The sequence below is a fragment of the Cetorhinus maximus genome, chromosome 3 (genome assembly GCF_964194155.1).
Source record: "Cetorhinus maximus chromosome 3, sCetMax3.hap1.1, whole genome shotgun sequence".
NCBI lineage: Eukaryota > Metazoa > Chordata > Chondrichthyes > Lamniformes > Cetorhinidae > Cetorhinus > Cetorhinus maximus.
This window is the reverse complement of record NC_135881.1, coordinates 183821574-183843107: the sequence shown is the minus strand read 5'-3', so window position 1 is coordinate 183843107 and position 21534 is coordinate 183821574. Positions and strand designations below refer to the sequence as shown.

At 39.4% G+C, this 21534-nt stretch overlaps 1 protein-coding gene and 1 pseudogene across 7 annotated transcripts in view; both read left to right on the top strand.

The window, feature by feature from the left end:
- Window positions 1–21534, top strand: part of LOC144679088 (uncharacterized) — a 71990-nt gene that overhangs the window by 40085 nt on the left and 10371 nt on the right. For 6 of the 7 annotated variants that reach the window (XM_078539377.1, XM_078539378.1, XM_078539376.1 and 3 more), the window contains one exon: window positions 20115–20183. In XM_078539377.1, coding sequence (XP_078395503.1) covers window positions 20164–20183 — 20 coding nt within the window. In that variant the 5' untranslated portion in view covers window positions 20115–20163. Of the gene's footprint in view, window positions 1–10793; window positions 11790–20114; window positions 20184–21534 lie in introns of those variants that run through there. The other variant, XM_078539379.1, reaches the window with a different exon arrangement.
- Window positions 15525–15823, top strand: LOC144673704 (large ribosomal subunit protein P2 pseudogene; annotated as a pseudogene).

The following is a 21534-nucleotide window of genomic DNA, read 5'->3' as shown; positions in this document are numbered from 1 at the left end:
GGGGTTACCATTGGCCAGAAACTTAACTCTCCCCCCCCACCCCGTGACTGCCCAAAGTCTGTCCACCATCTATAAGGCTCACATCAGTAGTGTAATGGAATACCCTAATCTTGCCTGGATGAGTGCAGTTCTAACAACAATCAAGAAGCTTAACACCATCCAGGACAAAGCAGCCCGCTTGATTGGCACCACCTTCAACATTCAATCTCTCCAGCACCAACGCACAGTGGCAGCAGTGTATACCATCTACAAAATGCACAGCAGGAACTCACCAAGGCTCCTTACTCAGCACGTTACAAACCTGCAACTTTACCACCCAGAAGGACAAGGGCAGCAGATGTGTGGGAGCACCATCACCCGCAAGCAACCCTCCAAACCACACACCATTCCTGACTTGGAACTATATCACCGTTCCTTCACGGTCACTGTGTCAAAATGCGGAAACTCCTTTCCTAACAGCACTGTGGGTGTACCTACACCACATGGACTGCAGCAGCTCAAGAAGGCAACTAACCATCACCTTCACAAGGGCATTTGGGGATGGGCAATAGATGCTGGCCTAACCAGCGATGCCCGCATTCTGAAATAATTTTTAAAATGCGTGGATTCATGTGATGTTACGGAGGTGGAAATAGACCATTTTTGTGATGGTGCAGATATGTGATCAGAAGCTCATCTTAGAGACCAGTGTGATAACTAAGTTGTGAACAGTCTTGTTTGGCCTCAGACAGTTGCCGGGGAAAGGGCTCAAGTGGATGGCTAGGGAATGCGATTTGTGGACAGTACCAAAGGTAAGTATTTAGTTGGAAGGAATTTCTGCTCATTGTCACATTGCTTGTCCAACATCCAGCATTCAATGTTGATACAGTGGAAGGGTCGAGAAAGGTGGTGGTGAGGTACCACGGAGCGTCGTCAGTATACATATAGAAACTGACGCTGTGTTTCCAGGTGACATTATTAAGTGGCAGCATGTGAATGAGTAATTGGAGGGGGCTGGAGTTGGATCCTTGAGGGAGCATCAGAGATTACAGTGTGGGAGTAGCAAGAGAAGTTATTACTCATGATTTTCTGCCTGCTACTGAACAGACCAGATTGAAACTAGTCGAGTGCAATTCCAACCAGCCAAATAAGAGTGGAGAAAGATTGCAGGAGGATGCTGTGATCAACTATGTTAAAGGCTGCGGACAGGTGGAGAAGGATGAAGAGAGAGAGAGAGAGTCGTCATAGTCACATAAGATGTTATTTGTGACTGAATGCTGTTTCGGTACTAAGAAATCGGAGCAGGAGAAGGCCAAATGGCCCTTCAAGCCTGTTGTGCCATTCAACAAAATTATGGTTGATTGATCTTGGCCTCAAATCTACTTTCCTGCCTGTTCCCCATCACCTTTGACTCTCATATAGTTCAAAAATCTGTCTACCTCATTCTTGAATATCACAGCTTGAGAGAAGAAATTCCTCCTCATCTCTATCTTAAGTGGACAGCCCCTTATTCTGAAACTATACCTCCAGTTCTAGACTTCCCCATGAGAGGAAACACTCTCTCAGTATCTATCCTGTCAAGCATCTTCAGAATCTCACTATGTTTGAATAAGGTCAGCTCTCAGTTTCCTAAACTCCAATGAGTATTAGCCCAGCCTGCCCAACCTTTTCTCCTCCCAGGAATCAACCTAGTGCACCTTTCCTGAACTAGGAACGTAGGAACAGGCGAAGGCCATTCAGCCCGTTGAGCCTGCTCCGCCTTCAATATGATCATGGCTGACCGAACATTTCAATGCTTTTTACCCACGCTACCCCCATAACCCTTTACATTATTGTTATTGAGAAATCTATCATTTGTTACCTTAAACATACTCAATGACTGAGCTTCCACGGCTCTCTGGGGTAGAGAATTCCAAAGATTCACAACCCTCTGAGTAAAGAAATTTCTTCTCATCTCGGTCCTAAGTGGCTTCCCCCTTATTTTGAAATTGTGTCCCCTAGTTCTGGACTTCCCAACCAGGGAAAAGATCTTACCTGCATCTACCCTGTCTATTCCTTTTAAGTATTTTGTAGGTTTCAATGAGATCACCTCTCATTCTTTGAAACTCTGGAGAATACAGGGCCAGTTTCCTCAATATCTCTTCATAAGACATTCCTGCCATCCCTGGAACAAGTCTGGTGAATCTTTGTTGCACTCCCTCTATGGCAATAATATTCTTTCTGAGGTAACTGTCTCCAATGCAAATATATCCCTCAAATAAGGACCCAAAACTGTATGTAGTTCTCATAAGTATGGTCTCACTAACCCCTATACAGTTGTAGCAAGACTTTTCTACTTCTATACACCACCCTCTTTGCAATAAAAGCCAACATTCTGTTTGCCTTCATAATTATTCGCTATACCTGCACACTAACTTCTAGCAATTCACGTACAAGGACACCCATTCTATTCTTCTTAGCAAAATAGATAACCTCACATTTTCCAAAATTATACTCCATGTGTCAAATCTTGCCCACTCACTTAACCTATCTATATCCCTTTGCAGACTCTTTGCGTCCTCCTCACAATTTGCTTTCCCACTTTTCTGTGTAGCCAAATTTTCTGGCGATATAATATACTCAGTCTCTTCATCCATATCAATATAGATTGTAAATAGTTGAGGCCCAAGCACTGATCCCTATGGAAGCCACTAGTAACAATTTGACCACCTGAAAATTACTTTTTTTTATCCTGACTCTGTTTTCTGTTAGTTAGTTGACCACTATCCAGGCTAATATCTTACCTCCAAAAACACGAGCTCTTATCCTGTATTTTTTTGTGGCATCTTTTCAAATACCTTTTGGAAATCCAAAACATTACATCTACTGTTCCCTTTTAATCTACCCTGCTGGTTACATCCTCAAAGATGTAACATTGACATTTGTCAAACAAGATAAAACCACATTGACTCTGCTTCATTGTATTATGATTTTCTGATTTTTTTTTTCCCCTGCTATTACTATCTTAATAATGGATTCTAACATTTCTCTCATGACAGATATTAGGTTAACTAGCCTATAGTTCTTGCTTTCTCTCGCCCTCATTTCTTGAATAGGGGTGCTTTATTTATGGTTTTCTAATCCATTTGGGACCTTTCCAGAATCTAGGGAATTTTGGAAGATGTATCAATGTATCCACTATCGTTGCAGCCACTTCTTTTAAGACCTGAGGATGCAGGCCTTCAGGTCCATGGGACTTGTCAGCCTTAAGTTCCATTATTTTCCTAGTACTTTTTCTCTGTTGAGAATGATTTGTTTCTCCTTCCCTTTTGTCCCCGATTTTCTATTATTGGGATGCCTTAAGTGTCTTCTATCACAATATTTGTTCAACGTCTCTGTCTTTGTTTACTATTGTTAATTCTCCAATCTCATCCTCCAAGTGACCTGAATTTACTTTGGCTACTTTCTTCCTTTATCTACTTGTAGCAGCTCTTATAGCCCTTTGTATTTGTTGCTCGTTTGCTTATATATTCTAATTTCTCCCTCTTTATTAATTTTTAGTTATCTTTTATAGTTCTAGAATTTTCTTAACCTTGTAGTCTCTGTCTAATCTATGCCAGATTGTATGTCTTTTCTTTCAATTTACCATTCTTAACTTAGTTAGCCGCGAGTGTTTCATTCTTCTTGTAGAATCTTTCATTCTCAATAGAATATGTGTGTTGAGAATTCTTAAATGTCTGCCACTGGTTACTGTCTTAACCTTTTAATCTATTTTCCCAGCCCACTGTAGCCAACTCTGTCGTCATAATTTTGTAATTGCCTTTATTTAAGTTTAAGACACTAGTTGCACACCCATGTTTCTCACCTTCAAACTGAATTTGAAATTTACCGTGTTATGATCATTTTCCCTAGAGGATCCTTCATTCTGGGATCATTCATTAATCCTATCTGTCCCTTGTTGGTTCCAAAATGTATGATTCCAAGAAGCTGTCCCAAATACACTGTAGAACTCGTCTTAAGGCAACTTCTGGCAATTTGATTTGTCCAATCTATAAATTCGAGCACCGTTATTGTGGTTCCTTTCTTGCAAGCCCCCATTAGTTCTTGATTTATACTCTATCTTAATAATGCAGTTACTGTTAGGGAGCCTGTAGACTACTCCCACCAATGACTTATTTCCCTCGCTGTTTTTCTTATCTCCACCCAATCCGATGCTGCACCTTGATCTTCCGAGCCAATACCATTTCTCACCACTGCACTAATTTTATCCTTTATTAACAGAACTACCCCACCTCCTTTTCCTTTCTGCCAATCCTTCAGAAATGTCAAATACCCCTGTCAATTCCCAGCCTTAGTTACCATTGAACCATGTCTCTGTAATGTCAGATCATACCTATTTATTTATATTTGTGCCATCAATTTATCTGTCTTGTAATGGATGATATGTGTATTCAGATAAAAAGCCTTTAATTTTGTCATTTTGCCATTTTCCTACTCTGGCCCATTTGCTGTTGCACACTTCTACATTTGTAGCCTCTGCCCCTTGCTGTCACACTCTGGTTATCATTACCCATATCGCTACCCGACATTATTGCCATGTCCTTTCTCTTTAACTTTCTAAATTTCGCCTCATCTGAACCCTTCCCAGCACCACCGACCACCACCCCCCACCCCCCCACCCTCCCCTGCCAACTATTTATTTAGTGTAAAGCTCTATATTCAGCTTAGTTATTCAATTCAACAGGGCACTAGTCCCAGCACAATTCAAGGTAGGATGGCAGAGGCAGAAACCTGATTGGAGGGATTCAGGCATCAACTTCAGGAAAGATGGGCATGGATTTGGGAGGCAACAGCACGTTCACAGACTGTGGAGGGGAAAGGGGGATTGGTGATGGAGTGGTGTTTGCAAAGAAAGAAGAGCCAAGGATATTTTTATAAGGAAAGGTGAGATGACAGGAAATTGAAGAAGAGTGGGACTGTACCCAAGGAGAGAGAACAGCTAACATGGGAGAAAGGAATGGAAGTTGGATGGTCAGTTTAGTGGAAATAGCATTGAAGGAGCAGAAAGTGGGTCTCAAGAACAGAAGAAACTCTGGACATGAGGAGAGATAGGAGAAAAACTGCTCCCGTGAGATTTTGTGCCAAACATAATTAACACCTGTTGGGAGGGGTGGATTTTATGGAATCTGCAAGAGTGGGAAACATGGCAGGCAGAGTGACTCGATTTGGTAAGACCGTAAATTTTGCTTTCCTGACAGCAGGTTCAAATTTAGAGATTAACTCAGCGGTGTGTTTGTGGCAGGCTGGGCCTGGTGCTGCCCTGTGGTGGGTCCTACTTGTAATACATTTGCATACCATGGATACTCATATTAAAATTTTTTGTAGTCAAGTTCTACCTTCATGATAATGTCAGCAGCACACAAGGACCTCATGGCACCAGTTTACATATGTTCAAAGGTGGTGTGCAACAATTAGCTTTGTGCAGTTGTATCTGAGGTCAGCGGTTTTCCATGTTGAATACTGTAGCACAAGAGAGGGGATCAGGAGAATGGTAGCTTGCACAGAGGCTCGGCACCAGCAAGGACGAGTCGATAATGAGGTGGGGGTGTGGAGTGGAGTCGGGCATGGATAAGTGGAAGAGGGATCCAGGGAATGACAAAGGGTGGGTTCAAGGCATGGAGGAGTGAAGTGGCCTGGCATCCTGAATGTGGCGGGGGGTGGTGGGAGCAGTCATTCAAGGTAAGAAAATGAGGGGCCTAAAGGACAGTGTTAGTACTGTCCACATGTGGGTCCATCTCAGGGTGTTGGCTGGCAGAGTCTTTGCAGGGTTTTGATTCCACGTATGACTACAATTATCCCTTCTGGGAGTGAAGGGAAGGCCAGCTGAGTTTGCAAGTTCAGCCATGTCCCACAGAGTGGCGAGTAAAACAATGGATACTAACATGAACATTTAATAAGGAGTGAATGCAAAACTACAACATTGTTTCTTCCACAATATAGAAATATCCCGAACTCCCATGTAATCACCCATGCGTGCAGACCAAGCTAGCCCCACCAAATAACTATGAAACACAGATGAAAAAACTGAAACCAATGTAATGTGAAGCACTTACAAGTGAAATTTACATTTGAAAAACATTTTTGTGTTCTCAATAAGCCTTACTTTAATGGCAGTGGAGTTGAGCAGGAAAGCTGATGAAGAAGCCTCCAAGAGGCTCTTACCTGCAACATTGTCAGCTGATGATGGGTTTCACCACTGCAAAGCTTCCCCACCACATGACAGCACACACCACTGGCGCTTTAAATTTTAATTGTAATTGTGTGGGAACCAGCTGAAAGCAAGAGAGCAGAAGTGGCTGGCATACACTTCCTGTTCCGCTGTCAGGAACAGTGCACTATAGTTAAAATTCAGGAATAATAAGTGTGCAGTAAATTACAACTTTCAGTTGTATTGTAATGTCATTATTTTACTGGACTTTAGATGCCTGGGCTAATTTAAGAAAATAGGAGTTCTAATCTCATCAGGTTAGTTTGAGTTCAACTTCTTCAGTTCTTTAAAAATAAATCTGAAAATGAAAAGCTGGAACCAGAAGTAATGTCCTTATAGCTGCGTCATAAAAACCTAACTGGTTCACTAATATCCTTCAGGGTAGGAAACCTGCCACCTTTACCCAAGCTGGCCTATAGGTGATTCCAGTCCCACACCAACGTGGTAGTCTCCAAACAACCCTCTGAGGTGGCTTAGCATGCTGCTCGGTTTTATCAAAGAAGGCGGCCCATCACCACCTTCTTAAAGGCAGCAAGGGTGGACAATAACTGGCAGGCTTGCCTTCAATATTCACATCTTGCGTATTCATTTTTAAAAATTACATCTTAATCATTGAATCTTACTGATTTTTGGGTGGGGTATCAGCTCCAATAAACAGAAAAAACTAACCTCTTGATCGCTCTTAGATTTCCTTTTGTGGAGCCATAGAAACCTGGAGTCTTCGGTTTGATCCCCCGTCTCAGTCAATGGTTGCACTTGGTGTACTTGGACTAGAAATAGGATAGCCAGTTTGGGTACCCATTCCTGATCACTACTTGGAAGCCCTTGTTAGAGATCTATGCATATGGCAGTCTGTGAAAGATGGACTTGGCCTTGACTGATGCCTCTTGGAATTGAAAAGCTGATGGACAGTCACCGTGCAGGTTTACACATGAATTCGGCTGCTTGGGAAGAAGCGACTCATGCCTATAATACTGTACTCCTTAAAGGAGACTGAAGACTTCAGGAATTTTGGAAAATTGGCAAGAAAATCACCAGGCAAAAGAACATACCAGGCTAGTTATGAAGTCAAACAGAGGAACCTTAAAAAACAAATTACTGCATTGGCTTATTGCCAGCTATCAAGTCATCCTCACATTGTGTTTCTTCACTTTCAGCTCTCATTGTCTTTGGCTCAGCTTAGAGTAATAGTTCTCAAACTTTCATCTGCAGACCACTTAGAAAGGGCAAACGACCCCACGAACCACATACCCGTAATACCCCAGCTGCTCTCGTTTGCCGCTGCAAAAAAATCTCATTAGAATTAATGGGAAGAATGGCATTGCTTTTTGTGTGTTAGGAACTAGAGATAGTTTAAGCAAGTTATATGTATATTTGTGCGTGTTTGGAATAGGTTTTAGCTTTAACTTTTAGGTTTAATTTATATGTTTTTGTGGGTTAAAAGGCTGAAACCTGGGTCTGGTTTCCTTTAGAGTTTTCTCTGGGAGAATGTTGCCTTCAGGTCTATGGGTTTGTTTGTATACATACATTTTAATTAGGTTTTACGACCTTTGAAGTGGTTTAGGGAAGTTAAAACAAAGTAGGGAACACTGCTATTGGCTAGCAATAGGGGGCCCACAGAGACAGAGAAACACAAAAGCAGTTCAGTTGGCAGGATCATTCCACAGAAACTGCCAGAGCAGACAGGAAGGGAGCTGCAGGGAGCAGTTCCCAAGAGAGAAGCAGAAAGCCCCAAAAACCAGTGAGTGGGAACAAAAGGAAGTCCCAGGAACACTGTTAAGTCAAAGAACAGGAATCAGGAACAAATCCTGTTCAGTGGAAGTGAAAGCAAGGAGCAGAGGGACAGGCTCCAAATTAAAGAGAGAAAGCTGCAGGTAACAGACCCAAGGCTAAATGTGCTTGCGAGAAGCCAGAAGATCTGAGGAGACAGCCAAAGATTGGTGACTCTTTACTGTGGGCATGTGAAGCAGTGGTGTTCTGTTGGCACAGCTGAGTATCTGAGAGAGTGTGCTTGGAAGGTGAAGCTTGAATGCATGTGGTGATCCAGGGGAGCAGAACATCAGGAGGAGAAATCGAGACCCTTGTGGAAGGCGTCCGAGAGAAACTGTCATTTGGGAGAAGGTTCCAAAGTGAGTTCCTCGAGAGTGGAGATTGGAAACCCTCGTGTGAAAGATGGAGTTCAGTGAGACCGGTTGACTCACGGTGTGACGAGCACCTGGGGGGAGTTGATGGGAGACCCATAGCACCTGTTTGTGGTGCTGTCTGTCAGTTGGTTTCAGTGTGGTGTGTCTGACCGCAGGTCACCTATTGGTTTACATCGACTGTGTACTTACTGTGGACATTAGGGTATAAGATAGCTTTTGTAACTAACGTTATCCTTATGAATCTGCATATATCTGTAAAGGCATAGTTTTGGGTGCAGGAGTATTGTAATATCATTTATTTTTTCTTGTTTAATAAATGTTTTATTCTTCTGTTAAAGTTCATCAGCTGACTCCTGTGACTGTTCAATAGCCATAAACAAAAAATAAAAATTTGTTTTTAACCCCACAAGTGTTGAATCTGATCTCACAGCTGTAAGATGTAATAGTACCATGAACCTTAATTATAAAACTACTTTGTTGTTGCTCATGCTTATAACAACTCGTGCTGTGCACATGGAGCTGGCCTGATTGTGTGACATCACTCAAGCAATGAGGGTTTTGCCCGTGTTTTTCTTATGGCCTTGACGGGTCAGTGACTTGCATTTTGGACCACCCTACAGGACCACCTGATGAAAAGACTTTAAATTGAGTTTCTGTAAATCTAAGTGCCCATGCACCAGTGAGATTCCATTTCCGTGTGAGCTAGTTACTAATCTGTTAGACTAATTTGCCTTTTTTTTTGCACTACTATAGTGCAGTGTTAAGTTCTTTCGTTCTATTTTGAATCCATTGGTTACTGGTATTAATTTTATACTATGTCTCACTTTTGCAGAGTAGTGATGCCTTCCAAAATCCCAGTTAGATATTCCAAGTGTTGGAGCTGGGAACCACCAAATGTTGTGGAACTGATTACATCCCCTCTTTACTCCATCCATTTCCCCCTCCATCTTGTTTTAAAAAATATATCCAAACAACGTTGTGTGGGGTAAGAGAATTGGTTAAATAGGTGTTAGCAAAATTTATAATACTGGGAATGGGATACTCAAGCACCTTTAAAAATCAGTTTTTATTGCCGATTTATGAAGCCATTTTTCTCTTAGTTTTTAGCGTCAGAAAACAGGAGAAATTAATTTGAACCTTCAAAAGGATAAGTTTCTGGGATAAACAACAAAAAAAATGTTATTTTGAACCTCATTAAAGTCCTTTTATTACTTTAGCAGGGATTATTAAGTAGAAAGCAATCATGTAGTTATGAAGAGATGAACTACTCGTACGTTCAGGATTTGGTGTGAAACATGTGAAGTCTGATTTCATGAGACAAAGATTCAGCTGCGATCATAGGATCCTGTGAGGCTTCCTATTTTGTGGGGTCCAATCTTGCCTCCTCATGTGCTCTCTTTATGCTGTTGTGTATTTTATACAATCCTGCCTATCGTTATCTACAATCTTGCATTATCAGTTATTTTATACTATGTTGTCCTACCACACACACCATGTCTTACTCTGTCGTCTATAGGAAAAGGGGCAAATCTAAACATTTGTTTTCAGGCTTTGGACCACATAAAGTGGGATTTCACAAAGCCATGACATACCTCGAATTTCACCAATATAAGAGGTGGCCTATAATTCTGCACCTTAAGAGTCCAATACAAGCAAAGCTCTTAGTCCATATTCAAAGAGGAGCAAGTCCATAGCAGTTATATAGTTTTAATACCATGAGTCAATGGTTTGTAGCCAAACAGTGTATTTATTTGGATAACTTACTGTGACACATCTGTAATTTCACTATTTTCTGGTTGCTTGGGATTAGAAGGGTCATTTATGTCAATTTATTCCTCCCATTTTTAAACAGCCTATGAACAGTAGTGTCACCTAACTCAACCTTGAATTATTTCTTTTCCTGAATTTGGCACTGCCCATTAGGTTTTAAGAAGTGAGCGAATCAAGCTATGTAATGATAAAAACATTGTTTTTTCCAATAATTTATATAGATTTTTCTTTTCCCACCTATTTCCATTATTTTTAAATGTATTCCACCCATGGTTTATTTCACCCCACCCCCACTAGAGCTACCTTGCTTGTCCTGCTCTCCAATCTTAATTAGCACATTCTTTTAGATAATTTCAACACCTCTTTGTTCTTTTGTCTGTGACATCTTTTGGTTATCTCCTCTTATCACTGCTTGCTTGTCCCAACAAGCCCCCCCACCCCCTTAAACCAGCTTATATTTCACCCCTTTCCTATTTCTACTTAGTTCTGTTGAAGGGTCATGAGGACTCGAAATGTCAACTTTGCTCTTCTCCGCCAATGCTGCCAGACCTGCTGAGTTTTTCCAAGTATTTCTGTTTTTGCTATGTGATGATGTTACTTGCCCACTTTTGAGATCCATTGAGAGCTCTTATTTTTGAGGGAGAACAGCAGCCAGAAATTGTTTTAACTAATCCACCTTTCTCTGGAAAGATCCAGGAATTATTGGTCGAAATTTGTATAAAGTTGATGTTAAAGACCGCTGAAAATCTTGCATGTTTCCATTCTGTGCTATCTGTCCACTTCAGGTAAAGCACGATGAAGATGTGTTACAGTTAGGAGCTCCCTCTGCACAGTCTGAGCACACCTTGAGTTTTTAATCTCCGTGTCAATCCCTACATCAATATAACTTTTTTGTCATTTTAATGTTGAATATTTGTTGATGCTAGAACTATTCTAGTATCATGTACAAGAAAAATTTTAGCCTCCTTTTTTCAAAGCTTGCCAAGGAAATCTTCTATAACTGAAAGTTGTTAGTGGGCAGGCGCTCACTGCGTACCCCTAAATATCTGGAACCATCTCAGCTTTCTTGTTCTGATGCTTGAATGCTGTTTTCCTGCAGACTTTAATAAACAACTGCCTGGAGCCACATTCTGCAATAAAAATTTGTGCAGCATTAGCATTAACTAATACCCTGTTTAAACTGTTGCTAATCTGTTTTATTTCCTGGGCTGTTGTGATGAATTTCAGGACAAGCGTTTCTGGGATCTTGTAATGATCAGTACTTACAAATAGAAACTTAAAAATAAAAGTTACTTCAGTTTTATGAAATCTCCAGTGAAAACTATGACTTTAGAGCAAGAATGTTGACTTGGTGCCAAATGCCTGGTGGTTTTGGAAGGTTGTGTATCCGCCCACTAATTTTTCATTTACAACAGATTCTGCCAGCCCACTTCACAGAAAGACTGCAGTTGCTTTCTGGCCAATCCCTCCCTTTAATAAAATGGTTATCACTGCAGAAGTAGCTGTATCATTTTGGATAAATGCATTTAAAGAAAAATATTAAAGAAAAAACATTTCACAGTTTTCAAATGCTAAACTGCTTCTTAATTCCCAGTTGGATGTGAATATTTGAACTCTGGAGGCTGAGAGATTCATTAAATTCTCGATGAGTAAGTACATTTCATTGTTTCTGAAACTGGACTTTTATTTTCCACTTTTGACAGAAGAAATATGAGTCTTAAATTGATACTAGCAGAATCAAGTTTTGTTTAGTAATATTTCAAAGTTAGTACAAACTGCTTATGGTGCAATTATCCTTGTTGGTTAGTCTCAAATTTTTTATATATAGATGTGTCCTTGTGAATCCTAGTGCATACAATACAACCAAAAAATCAAATAATCAGGAATGTGCAGTACAGTAAAATTACATGAAAGCAACTCCAGATACAAGACAAATATGTGTGTGTATGCATGTACATTTTTAAACACATTTCAGATGTCACACCTGTGAATTTCTGTCACATTCTTTCAAAACAAAATGCACTACACTTTAATATGCAGGATATCATTGTGTTTAAAAATCCTAGTTTATATATTCGAGTTAAGTAGAAACAATTTCATTTGGTCATTTTCATTCTTCAAGCAGTTATTAACCCCTCCTTGTCTGTAATGAGAGGCTTATATTCTTAAAAACAAAAACAAGTTTATCAGAATGTTTAACAAAAACTACCAGTTGAAATTATTGTTAGTGCAGAATGATTAGTCTAGAATAATTTATAGCTGGTCAGGATAGGGGGAAGGCTTGGATAATCAAGCTTCTTGGGCGTTTGAGGTTTGCAAGAAAGGTGGGTTTGTTTTCTTCAGTTTCTGGTTACCTCAAAGTGTGACTTAATGTTCATAATGTACAATCAAGGAATGGCTTGGTATCAGATTAAGTAGGATTCAAAGTGAGAAGATCCAAGAGCAAAGATTAGATTTTTGCACTGCAGATTCTGTATCTTGATCCAGCTTCATGTTAATAACTGGGTTTAACATTGTGTTTTTGCCACATAAAAGATATTGCTTTTTGGAACCACAAGTTGATATGCATTTTCCATTCTATTTTTCACATGTGCCTGCTTCTACTAGGAGTTCTACTAGGAACAGGAATAGGCCATTTAGCCTGTTATGTCATTGTTAGGTCATGGCTGATCTGTATCTTAGTTCCATCTATCATATTGCCTGATGAGATTCTGTCAATTTTGGTTTTTAATATTTCATTTGACCTAACCTCAGTTGCTTTTTTGGGGATCGATGAGTTCCAGATCTTCACTGCCATTTTGTTTGAAGAAATGCTTACTAATATCACTCCTGAACGGCCTAGCTAAAATTTTAATTTTAATAAAATTTTAAGCTTATGCCCACTTGTTCTGGACTTCTCTGCCAGAGGAAATAGGGTAGGTACACAGGAACTATATACTTAACTCAATTAAATCTTAAACGCTCAAGGGAATGCAAGCCTAGTCTGCAAATTTCCCTATAGTTTAACCCTTTAGCTGCAGTATCAATATTGGTGAAACTGAGCTGTATCCCCTCCGAGGCCAGTGCATCTTTCCTGAGACAAATTGTACGGAACTGAACACTATACCCTAAATGGTATATAACAAGAGTGTTATGCAACTAACATAAGGTCCACATCTTTGTATTCTGGCTCGCTTGAGATAAAGGCCAACATTCCATTAACCATTTATTTTGGACCTGTCCAGTAGCTCATTGCGATTCCTGCTCTTGGGCCCCTAAGTCTCTCTGCTGCTCTGTAGTTCCTAGCTTCTTGCTATTTAGAACATACTTTGATGTATCTTTCCTGGGTGTAAAGTGGATGGCTTCCACACTTCCACACTCTGCCACAGTTTTTCCCATATACTGATACAGTTGGTGGAAGAATGACAAGGAAAGAAATAAGGCTGTCTTTTGGCAGAGAATAGCCACTAGCACTAGCACAGAGCACTAGCCTCCATTGTGTTGAACAAAAGGGACATTTCATTTTGACTAGCCCAAGACATTTAAATTAGTACAGCAAACTAGAGGAAGGAGTGTTTCAAAACTCTTGTGACCACAAGATTGATTAACTCTTGGGACCTGATGCACATGACAACTTTCACATTTATATAATTTTTTAAAATGGTAAATGCATGAATATTCTCATTAAGTGATGGCTGAGTGAAATGTTTTATCATTGTCAAATTCGGATTCTTGCTATTTGAATTCCCTATGTATTTGGTAGCTTACCTCTTTGTTACATTTATGTAATGTCACTTTGAAGTTTTACAACAGCAAGCACTGTAATGCATAATACAGTTTGGATCAGTGTGACCTGCACTTTGATAAATCAATCCTATTAAACTTTGCTTATGCTGCACATTTCTTCGTCAATATCAAGTCATATATGCAAAATATGTATGAAAATTTTCTGAGAGGACTTTTCAATATGAAAAACAGCTTTGCACCCTGTGAAAACAGCTCTGGATGTCCAGTCCATCTGATTGGCGCATATAAGGTAGTGGCCACAGGCAAACCTACTCTGTCAGTTACATGTCTGTTACAGCAAAGATGCTGAAGGGTTCTTAGAGAACGTGACACTGCTTGAGAAACAGAGGTCTTCCCTCAGTAATGCAAATTGAGTCCTTTGGGAAGTGACCAAATTAGTAGGATACAGCAGACCGTTAGATGTTGGGTGTTTAATTTACAGATCATACAATTTCCATTCCAAGTCGCAAGCCACTTGGACGTACATCTCTGTTCCTTCATCATCACTAAGTCAAAATCCTGGAGCTTACTGCCTAATGGCATTGTGAGAGTATATTCACTGTACACACTGCAGCAGTTAAGAAAAAGGCCCACCAGCATCTTCGAAGGTTGGGCAATAAATTCTGACCTTAGTGGAGACTCTCCCACATCTCTAGCATGAATGTTTTAAAACAATTTTAGATGATAGCAATGATCATGGTAAATCAGATGATGTGATACTACATAATGACCGTAAAGCTGATCACTTAACAATTAATTTTTATTTAATGAGAGAATTTTACAGATTGGAAAGTTTTGAATTCTCAGATTCCAGGTCAAAAGCCCTGACCAATAACATTAAAAGATGGTTTAAAATACAAAGAAATGTTCAAAATCAAAGTGTAGCATTTGTGTGTGGATTGAAGTCATATAGGTCGATACTATTATGCATATATTCCATCTGACACACACAAAATACTGTCCATTCAATAGTAGATTCCTACAACTGAATTGCAATTTAGAATAGTGTAGTAGGCCATTGATCGAAAGCAATGCAGAATCATAATATGCAGAATCACAATTTCTGGCATGTTGCAAGGGAACTAAGCATTTTAGGGGAAAGGTTGTTTGCGCTCTGATATTTATGCCTCTAGTTGCTCTTACTTGAATAACAAATGGCTCGTGGATGTTTGAGAAGGGATTAACATTGTAATAAATGGTGTATTATATTCCTGCAATGAGGCTGTCAGCAACTCAGTTTTAGGATGTTCTTTGGTGAAATCCTTTGGTTGAGCCCCTGAAAACGCTGTTGCAGTTGCCCCACAAGATTTGATTTTCCACCGTTGCAAATAAATCAGTGGAAAGTTTTGATATGTTTTAAATTGCCCAACGGTTTGCAGCACAAATTTAGATTTCAGTCTGGCAGCCTCGAGCTCAGATTTGCTCACTTGATTTTTTACAAAGACGTCAACCAATTACCTTGATTCTACTGTTGTTAGATTAGTTTCTGTTGTATAATCAACTGCTGATTTATATTATTCTATTGAAAATCATAGTCTTAAGCAGGTAAACATAGGCATCAAAGTAAACCTTACAGCTGTTCACAAAACAGCAGAGCGGAGTTTGCCTCGCTTCCCAAAATGTGTTACGTCGCAGCTTACCCCCTTGCCGTTTGGGCGGCAATGAAGCCCCAAATTCAAAGGACATCAAGAAGATTCTTGACGCCGTCAGTGTTGAAGCTGATGGTGAGCGACTGAATAAGGTCATCAGTGAGCTGAAAGACAAAAATGTGGATGATGTCATCACTGCAGGCAATGCCAAACTTTTGAGTGTCCCTGCTAGAGGTGGTGCTGCTCCATCTGCAGCTGCTGCTGTTGAAGATAAAGAGGAGAAGAAAGAGTCTGAAGAATCAGATGATGACATGGGCTTTGGTCTCTGACTAAATACAAAATTATCTTTAAAATAAACTGTTCTGTGTTCTAAAAAAAATAAAAGTTAACCATTTACACATTGTGGACAACATATGGGAGTAGGTCCAAACTTAGTAGGTAGATGGATTTTTCATAATTTTTATAAAATCTTGCATTAAGGCAAGTACAAAACACATTGAGAATTTATTTGGTTGGGTCATCAGTATTACTGCTCCAAGCTGCATTTTGCCATATCGCACATTTCATGTATTAAGAAGGGACTTTGATAATCAGAATGCTTTTGTTTCTGCCCAGCTGCTGTTAAATTGCCTCCCGGTTCTTGCATACGTCAGTGCAAATAAGATGATATTAAATAGGTTTACAGTATTTGAACTACAGTAATTATTTGTGGCAAATAAATAAATTGGGCAGAATCATGGAAAGGACTTGATTTATGTCATTAAATGCTCCTAATAAATTGGCTAGTGAATCATTATCCCTCACTGCTGGAACATGCCCCAGTGACAAATTTGCAACAACATGATTGCTTTCAGCCAACTTGAGATTTAGACTTGTTTTTGTGAAAACTTGGTTATTTTTTTTCAAGAGCACTCTCACTGTGACGTGACCGCTTCCTTTTGTTTTCTTCCATTTTTGAATTGTTCAGCATCAGTAACATTGAAAACTGTAACAAGGCACTCAAGGTCTTTTATTTTCATTCCTGAATATAGCCTGCCATTTAAAATCCAGAATCCATGAGGCATACTTTTCTGAAATCAACATATTTTGGAGGCTTTTCTCTATCATTTTTTCTGCCAACTTTCTCCCTTGCCTCCCAAGCCCAACTCCCCTTCTGAAGGGATTGAATCCTTGCTGAGGTATGATTCCAAAACACAAGTTGCTCTCTTGATACCTCGCTCATGATTTGAGTGTAAAATGTGTTTCATGAGGGACTCTTTGATCATGAGGGAGCAATACAGCCAAACCCGAATCTGTTCCCATTGTAGAGGCCACAGAACAAAGATGAGCAGGAACCCTGAGCATTTTGTTCCCCTCCCATAAGATGGGGGTACTGACACCAATTGTACAGAACACTTGGGCTTCCTATTTCATGAACATAGAAACAGAAATAGATCATTTAGCCTCTTGAGCCTACTCTGCCATTCAGTAAGATCATAAGCTGCAACCTAACTTCAGATACATACCCTTTGCTCAATATCCCTAATACTTTTGCTTAACAAAAATCTATCAATTTCTGATTTAAAATTAACAATTAATCTTGCATCAATTGCATTTCCAGAAGTGAATTCCAAACTTCTAATGCCCTTTGCATGCAGCAGTGTTTCCTAATTTCACTCCTGAAAAGTATAGCTCTTAATTTTTAGACTATGCCCCAAGTCCTAGATTCCCCAACCAGTGGAAATAGTTTATTTCTATCTACCTATTGTTCTCCTTAATATTTTGAGAACTTCCAGCAAAACACCCCACAATCTTCCAACTTCTGAAATACAACCCTAGTTTATGTAATCTCCCTTTATAATTTAATCCTTTGAGTCCATTAATATCACTCTGGTAAATCTGCACTGCACTCTATTGAATACCAGTGTATCCTTCCTTGTGTTTGGAGCCCAAAATTTCTTACAGTACTCCAGGTGTGGTCTAACCAGGAATTTGAATAGCTGAAGCATGACCTCTACCCCTTTGTAATCTAGTCCTCTAGATGTAAAGGCCAGCATTCCATTAGACCTTTTGATCATTTTCTGTACCTGGGACCCGAAGTTTCTTCAGACCTCCACTCTTTGCTGACTTTCACTGTTTAGAAAGCATGCTTTTCTATCCTTATTTTTAGGCCTCGCATATGCCTAAATTGAAATCCATTTGCACATTCACTTAATCTATCAATATTGCTTTTTACTTTATGCCTCCACCTACACTGCTTCCAATGCTGCCTATCTTTGTGTCATCAGCAAATTTGGATATGTAGCTTCATATTCCATCATCTAAAAGACTGTGAATATTTGAAGCCCCAACACTGTTCAGTGAGGGATTAGTACACTCTACCAATTAGAGCACCTGCCCAATATTCCTAGTCTGTCTCCTGCTACTCAACCAATTTTCTAAAAGGTCAATAGCTTGCCCTCAATTCCATTACCTTCAACTTTAACCAACAGTATCTTATGAAGGACTTTATTAAATGCCTTCTCGTAGCCCATATAAATAACATCCATAGACATCCACCTATCCACTGCTTTAGTCATCTCTTTTAAAAATTCAGTCAGGCTCATCAAGCTTGAGCTCCCATTTACAAATCCGTGACTGATCAGCTGAAAATTTTCAAGGTGTTCTCACACTCTGCACTTAATTATAAACACAAGCAATTTCCAAACAATAGGCAGTAGGCTAACTGGTCTGTAATTCCCTGGTTTTCCTTTCTCATTTTCCTTAAATCACAGAATGACATGCACAACTTGCCAATCTAAAGGAATGGTTCCCGAATTGAGTGTGTTTTGGAAGATTATAGTGTGATGAAAGTATAATAATTTTCTTAATATTTTTCTGGTTTATTGTGAAGTAGGTTTATTGGGGTAAGTATAGTTGGGCTTGTCTGTGTAATTTAATTACATTTGGAATCAAGTAGACTGCAAGCTTAGAATCATCGAAAGAAGCTAGGTATAGAAATGTGCTTGACGTGGATGCTGGTATGTAAGGTATGAAGGGATTGTTGGATTTCAAAGGGATCCTAGTCTGTTTACAACTAGCCAGATAAGCAAGGTTAAGGAGTGTGTTTATTTTTCCCAAAGGTTACTGACAATATTGGCAGCATAAAGTTTTTTATTATGAGGAAGATGCAGTTTCAAAGATATAGAATTTACCTATTAAAAAGAGAAACATATATAAAGGAGAATGAAAAGCTATGTGGAAGAAGGCCATGTGAGATCTAACAGGAGTGTGTGAAATAGCTTTATTGAAGCCTCCAGCCATGTGTGCACAAGTCTGCTATGTAACGAAACTGAAGTTGGGGAAAGGGCATTTGTAATTTCACTGTCAAGTGGGTATTGTGTTAATTTGCTGGTTCTGTTTTAAATCTAAAATCTATTTTGGACCATTTCCTTAAAGGGAGTGTAACTGGAGGTCGTCAGGTTAATTAAGAATTTTAGGAGTTATTATAGTAGTAAGTAATTGTAGTCTTATGTATGTGCTTGAAATCTTATATTTTGTTAATAAATATTTTAATTTTTAAAATCGCTAAAGGTTTTGGTAAACTTATTATTTCTGAATTCAGTGCATACATCTTCTTGTAATAAATACAAATTGCAAAACCGTTGTGATAGTGTGACCCAAGTTTCCCTTGTGGATTTGGTCCACCAAATCACCTCATCATCTGCCTCGTCATAACAATAGTTAGGTTATCTTCAATGTTCCTGCCTATTTCCTTTAAACGCTAGATGGAAGCTTGGGGGGGTTGCCTTTTGTTCATTACTGTTATTTTGCTTATGTTAATTTTATGTCTCCGTGTCTCTGATTCAGTATTTGTTTCCTGGTAGGTCTGGCATGCTGACCTCTTCCACTACTGTAAATACTGACATAGTGCCTGCCATTTCCTTATTTTCGTTGATAATATCACCAGTATTTGTTTTCCAAAGGCCCCATATTGCTCATGACCACCCACTTGATATCTTTTGTAAATTTCTTTGCATACTCCCTTTTTGTAGCTCTTGCTGTGTCACATGATACTCAGTTTGGGCTCCACAAGGAGCACTTGGCTCCAGACCTCATTACAGCCTTGGTCCAAACATGGACAGTGGTCTGACCTTTGGTATATTGCCCAAATAGTCAATATTCATGTGTAACCCCAATAGTGATTGTTGGTGGACTATTTGGTTACAGGGAATGAGAGCACTTGGCCCTTGTCTTAAAATGCACACAGTTGCACTTTTTATCCATAGTCAATGAATTGCAGTCATGACCTGAGAATGTAGTCAACCTCCCTTCTGCCCCCCACCCCACTTCTGTCTACCACCACCCCCCACAAACACACACACACACACACACCCTAGTCTGGGAATGCTGAGTAAGCCTGAGTCCCTTGAAACCAAATGGTCACCATTGATTGTTAAGGCAGCCAAGGTACCTGCAAGATCTTGTGATGTTACATTTAAAGAGTAAGTGTTAATGTTAAATTGTTAAGTGTCACAGAAACCATATACAAATTCTACAAAAAGGCATCTTGTAAACTGTAAATAGCAACTATTGTCATTACTGATTTTTCTAGTGAATGTTTAGGGATTATCTGAACCACTCTCTGTTTTGACTTTCCAGCATCTGGACTTGGTTTATGGTAATGAGAAGTCAGCTCTTATGATATACAATGGAACTCTATTGGTACATGTAAGTAGTATGTGAAAGTATGGCAATGCCAACATTAATTACAATGAGCTATCTCATCCATTTCACAATCTTTCTCTGCAGTGGATCCATGTTTAGGCTTAATCTAAACTCCTGTTTAAGTTTTGAATAAAAGTCTTATAGAGATGCATACTTCAAATGTTTTTTTTAAAAAAACTATTCTATTTAAATTTTGCATGTTGGCTCTGAAATAAATTAGCTAAATTGTATCAAAACACTGCTGCAGCAAATACAATTGTGATCATGATTTTTGATCATGTGGGGTTTATTTCACTGCCTCCACATTAGCCCTGGTATAGCTAAATGATCTCCCTATTTCCTTTTCATAAGTATTTCCTGACTTACAAAGCTGCTGTTAACTATCAAATTATCCACCATGGAGAATCCTGCCTAATCACCAGTTGCCATTGGCTTTTGGTCAAGATTCCAGTGGTAATGCTACACACCTCTGAAACTTTGATCTTGCCACTTTCAATCTTTTGAGAGCTTGAAATCTAATTGCAATCCCTTTACTTTCTTTCCATTTATGGACATCTATATGCTGTTCATGCAAGGAAATTTGGTATTTGAGTCTTTTTTTCTGTGTCAAAAGAATATGTGGATTTAATTTTGGTAACAAGAAGTGACTGTGTGCTTCATTTGGTCACCTTAGGGCATTCTGTACATGTAACTAGTAAAATGAGTTTAAGTAGCTGAATTCAAAAGTGCAAGTTCTATGATCACCTTGGGAAGCCATGTTAGTAGCACCTTAGAATTGTTTCCCAAATGTCAATGTTGCAACTCTGCAGCAGGGACATGGAGCCTGTTTTAATAAGTAACCATTAAAGAAATTATTTAGTGCTTTTCACTACCTCAGACGCCCTAAGTACTTTTGAATTACTGTTGTAATTTAGGAACTATGGTAGTCAATTTGTACACAATAAGATCCCACAAATAACAATGTAATAGTAACCAGATAACGTGTTTTCATGAGGTTTGCTGAGGGATAAATATTGGCCAGGACACCAGGGATATCTGCCCTACGCTTTTGCAAAATAGTGCCATGGAATATTTCACTTCCACCTGAGAGGGCCTTAGTTTCACACCTCATCTGCAAAATGACACCTCTGACAGTGCAGCACTCTCAGTACTGAACTGAAACGCCAGCTCAGATATCATGCTCAAACCCCTGGAGTGGGACTTGAATCCACAATACTGACTCTGAGGCGAGAGTGCTACCACTAAGTAACAGCTAGCACATTAAATTGCAACCCAGTGAAATATTGAACACTGTGAGGCTGGCCATAAACAATATATTCCTAGAGCTTATGGTGCGTGTAATGGAGGCACGTTT